General features: G+C 37.6%; 1 protein-coding gene across 1 annotated transcript; it reads left to right on the top strand.

The window, feature by feature from the left end:
• Nucleotides 1–470: 470 nt before the first annotated feature.
• trub2 (TruB pseudouridine (psi) synthase family member 2) lies at nucleotides 471–3,463 on the top strand (the record flags this gene model as incomplete). The annotated part of the gene is made up of 8 exons (XM_079217903.1): nucleotides 471–588; nucleotides 770–904; nucleotides 1,529–1,603; nucleotides 1,717–1,778; nucleotides 1,862–1,943; nucleotides 2,337–2,409; nucleotides 2,645–2,781; nucleotides 2,888–3,463. 8 exons carry the CDS (start codon nucleotides 471–473, stop codon nucleotides 3,145–3,147), a joined length of 942 nt encoding a protein of 313 aa, XP_079074029.1. The 3' UTR covers nucleotides 3,148–3,463.
• Between the last annotated feature and the right edge of the window lie 1,683 nt (nucleotides 3,464–5,146).

Raw genomic sequence — 5,146 nt, 5'->3', positions numbered from 1 at the left:
CGAGCCTGTTGTCTTCTTCTTCGCTGGTTTTCTTTACGGCAGCTGTTACCGTCGTCTGCAGTGGTCTGGAGTTTTAGCTCTTTCAGTGTCATTTCCACAGTTTATTCTCCTAGCAACCCTCCCCAAAATTAGTCAATTAAATTCCTCTCCTATTCCAACCAAACACATATTTCCGCTAATTGTTATCCCGGTGATTGCTTGTATGTGGTTTGTTGTGCAGTAGTAGTAGTAGTAGCGTTGCCTTTATACATCCAGGCCAGCAGGCGACAGTATGTTAAAAAAGTAACCATCAAAACGTAAATCTACCAAAGACGTACGCATGCGCGAAGGTTACCGTGCATGCTTTCAAGTGGAGCAAATGCAACCGAAAACAAACTCCAACCCATGAGAAGTATCAAAGAAGTAACCTCGCTAACCTTATATCGTTACACTTGTTCAAGAATCAGGGACGACCTGATGTCACTGACGTAATGGCAACTTCAGCTATTCGGATGTTTCGTGGGTTAGAGGGTCTGTTTTGTGTGTACAAACCCTCTGGTGTCCACTGGAAACTCGTTCGGGATAGCATTGAGACAAATCTTCTTAAAGGTGAGGACAACATATCTTGAAATTGTATCAAACACTTGCAATTAAATGCATTTGTCTGCTGTTGGGCATGACACCGTTAATGTGCAGATTAACATTTGACAACAAGACACTCAGCATTATCTTTAACCTTGGATTCCATATAAATCACTGTATCCTGACCTCTGCATGTGTCCTCTTGCAGCTTTAAATGCTACACCGTGCCAGCCACTTCCTCAAGGGGTCCGCTTCTTGGCGCAACCAGTCAGTCAGACTGAAGCATCCAAGGGACTCACACTGTCTGCAGCCTCTGTGCCAGTACTGTCCAAGCATCCTCTGGGTATGTGTGTCAACCTCTCTGCATTCTAGTTTCATCTCCTGGGTCACCTGCTTATTGTCCAAACACAACACCACACACGCCTTCTTATGTAATGCAGTCCGCCCTCAAAACTCAAATAATTATAGTGCAAACAATGTTAAATGCACTCATACATACAATTTATGCGTTTTTACTACATCAAAAAATCATGACTTGGTTTATATTATCTTGTCTGGTGAGCCAACGTCACTGTCATTATTACAATGAAGACATACAGGAATATATTCATAATTTATTGATTGAGTCAATTCACTGCAAGGCCATCATGCAACTGTTTGAGTAGCCAAACAAAATGAACACCCCCTGCTCCTAAACTGAGGACAACATTTTTGTTCAACCGTTAACAATACTGGTTGAGCAAGGGGCCAAGTCAAAATAAAATATTTTTTATCAAGGACATGAACTGTTTGTTTCTTCTCACGCAATATTGCACATTAGTTACTGTTGTGAAAATGAAATGTAGTTGTAACTTTCCCAAACGGCACTTATTTTTTGCAGCTAAATTATTTAGATTAATAAACTAACTGATGTCTGTGCACATTGACTGTATTTAAGTGAATAAAATGTGTTTCCTCTGTGTTTTAGTGACTGGACCTGAATTCCAAAATATTAGAGTTGGAGTAGGCCATCGCCTGGATGCTTTCTCTTCTGGTGTTCTTGGTACGATTTTACAGCTGATCGCAAGAGAAAACATGTTTTTCCAGACCATTTTTTTTTTTATTTATTTACAAAGTCTTTCAGAATAGTCACACCGTTTTTTTCATACCTTTTAGTTCTTGCTGTCGGAAATGGAAACAAGGCTCTGAATGATCTCTACAGAACACGAGTCACAAGGGTAATTTTACTTTTCTGCTGGTTTTACCTCAGATGCAATGAAAATACATTATACACATGTTTAATGATGTTTGGATGTTACAGGATTACACTTTGGAGGGTGAATTTGGGACTGCAACAGATGATTTCTCTCACAAAGGCAGAGTTGTGGAAAGATCCACGTACGGTATGATAGCTTACATTTTCCCTGTATTTTTTTCAGTTTCAACAGTTTATTCTGTTTATATAACACTGTTTTTGATCATTACAATTGAGATAAAGTATTGTATCTAAAGCAACACAATGACTTTACCTGAAATAATTGTTTCCGTTAGCTCACTACTGATATTGAATAATATTGTGTCATAGCCATTTGCTCTGTTATATTTTTCCTGTAAATAATTGCATTATTTGTTTATTTTCAGTTGGTGTATATCTAGCATATGAGTATTTGCTACATTTACATCTTTGAAATGGAGGACACTTCATTTCTTAATCACTGGCTAAACACAGTTTAAGATCACTTTATCAGTTAATGTTCCTTTTACTGTTTCTCACCCTTAAATGTTGTGTTCAATAGGTCACATCACACAAGATAAACTGGACAGAGTCTTGGCGATGCTGGAAGGAGCCAATCAGAAGGCCTTGTTAATGTAACTAAACTTAATTTTTTTTAACATTTCTATAAACATACATTTAATAATATGTATTGCTCTTAAATTCCTTCCTATTTGACAGTTATTCCCTGTTCGTTACTTTTGAATCAGACCCTAAGCACATATGATCAGTCCATAAAGTTATTTCAGCAGAGCCACAGTAAAGTGCTTAATTATTATTTGTATGCAGGTAGATGACTCTAGATGTGTTTTTTTTATTTTTTGTATCAAGGTATTCCAACGTTGACATGCGCTCACAGGAAGCCTATGAGATGGCTGTGCACGGTTTACTGGGTCCAGATGGGAAATCACAGCCTATTTTGACAGGCTTGCGTTGCGTTCGCTTCCAGCCCCCCAACTTCACTTTAGGTAAATAATCTTCAATTCAACACACTCGAAACCTCATTTCAAAATTTGAAATATGAAGATGATCAGGACTACTTACTGATTTATTTATCTTTCTTTCTTCTTACAGAGGTGCAGTGTTTAAATGAAACTCAGAAATATTTGTGCAAAGTTGTGCATGAGATAGGACTCGAGCTGCGCAGCACGGCAGCGTGTAAAGGAGTTAGACGGACCAGAGACGGACCCTTCACCCTGCAGAATGCTCTGATCCATCACCACTGGACCGCTTCGGATGTTATACAGGCCGTCGGACAATACCACTCTCAAAAAAACACACAGATCAAGAACCCAGCTTTTCAACCATCAGAAGGGAGTACGATGATAAAATGAAACCAGGCCAAAGCAGCAGAAGTCGAGTTAAATAACTTGTTGCTGTGAGGAACAGTTAATACAAGTAACAGAACGGCTCTACGGTGACTCTTATGAGCCTGAACTTCAGTTGGAAAAGAGATGTGAAAGAACACAGATCCTCATTATTCAATGTTGTGGTTTTATATGGAAACTTCCACAAAGACACTTACTGCATCTCGTATATGAATATTCCTTTGTTATGTAGGTTCAATGTTACAATGTTGTGCAGGTAATATTAACGTAATCCTAAAATCATATTATGACACCGTTTGTTTTTGATGAAATTAAAAAAGAATTTTACCAACATTTTTAACTTTGATAGTTTGAGTTCATGTCAGTGTCTATAAACAATACATCACACTGTGAATTAGTACAAAGTGGCTTTTGTATGACAAGTAAAGTGAAATACTCTCATAATGCACTCTTGAATGTCTGTAGATCAGGGGTTCTTAACCTTTTTAACCTCGGGGCCCAACTTTTCAAGTACAAAGTGCCCCGGGGCCCATTCAAATATTAACACTGTATTGGTTTAATAAGTAATTGATCACACTCTTGGTTTGATTTGTATTCATTAACTAAATCAAATCTACCTACAGTTCAACAAGCAAAAACTTTGTCAAATAAATGACATGATACAATGTGATCATCACAAAGACATTTATTGATCATGTGTATGTCAACCTGCACAGACAACAAGTCATGGAACAAATCAAGCTAATACAATAACTCATTTAAAGGCTCAAGTCAGGCATATTAACACAAAATAACTAATAATTCAAAATTCCACGCAATTCCAAATACTAATTTTCAAATGAAATAAACTAAATAACATTTTAATAAAGTGCAAATTAAAATATAGCCTTATGATGTGCATGATTGGTCACAGGAGTGTGATCGCACCTGGTATGTTATGCTCTACTACTTCTGCCTTGCACATGTTGTTGAAGTTGGCAAGCTCAGCTAACCGTTAGCAGAAGTCCGGATTTTCAATGCCTTGTCCGGCGCAGCATCAAGCCGGACGCTTATTTGTCCTCCTTTTTTGCAAACCTACAAACTTGTCACCTTTCAGCGAAATTCGCCGTTTTGAAATCAAAATATGTGAACTGGCTGGCCAGCGTTTCTGAGATTGGAGTGAGACACGGAGAAAATCTGATGTTGTGATCTTCGTAATAGAAGATCTTTGATGTGTCGAGTCTTGGCCAGTCAGCGTTAAGATGTCTACAGCGGCAGTTTCTCAATACGCGTTCTTCTCTGTACTTGATGAGAAAACACACAACTGAAAGTTGACGTTCTCTGAATACTACTGTTGTTGAGTCACAACATGTACTTTTAGGATGTTTTCAGGCGAGAAGTTAGTTGTTTAAGCATCAAATCTGTGGTTGGTTAGTTAAGAATGAATTCCTCGGGCCGTCAGCGCTCGGCTGCCCGCTGAGAGCAGCCTGATCTCGGCAGGACTTTTTGAAATGATCCGCTGGCTCCGATTTCTCCGTAGCATGAGATATAATTCTGTTTTAAGGGTCTAACGAGCAATCTTTATTAGTTTATTATTTATTCACAGTACAGTTACATCAGTTTGACAGAGGGAAAGGTTCAATTTAAGATTTTAATTGAACTTTTACTTTGAACTACAGTGGTGTCTTATTACTTTTTACCAAATGCATTGCAATTATATACAAATATATAAGTATATATATATATATAAAAACACATTTAAAAAACATTAATTCATTGTTAATTACAATTAATAATTACATGTAAATAACTTTACATATACATATATATATATATAAAACATGAATTAATTGATAAAGCTGGGTATGCTCCAAGGAGATCAATTACAGTAAAAAGGGCTCATATCCCCTCTCTTCACACTTAATAAAATCAAACTGCACCCCTCCTATGCAATTATTCACAGCCTCACAAAATACCGCATAGTGTCCTCCTTTTTGGTGTTAGCCTAGACAGCTTTTTGACTTGT

The sequence above is a fragment of the Taurulus bubalis genome (assembly GCF_910589615.1).
Source record: "Taurulus bubalis genome assembly, chromosome: 5".
In the NCBI taxonomy this organism is placed as follows: Eukaryota; Metazoa; Chordata; class Actinopteri; order Perciformes; family Cottidae; genus Taurulus; species Taurulus bubalis.
Note: the sequence above shows the minus strand (reverse complement) of the source record. Positions and strands in the feature narration are given on the sequence as shown.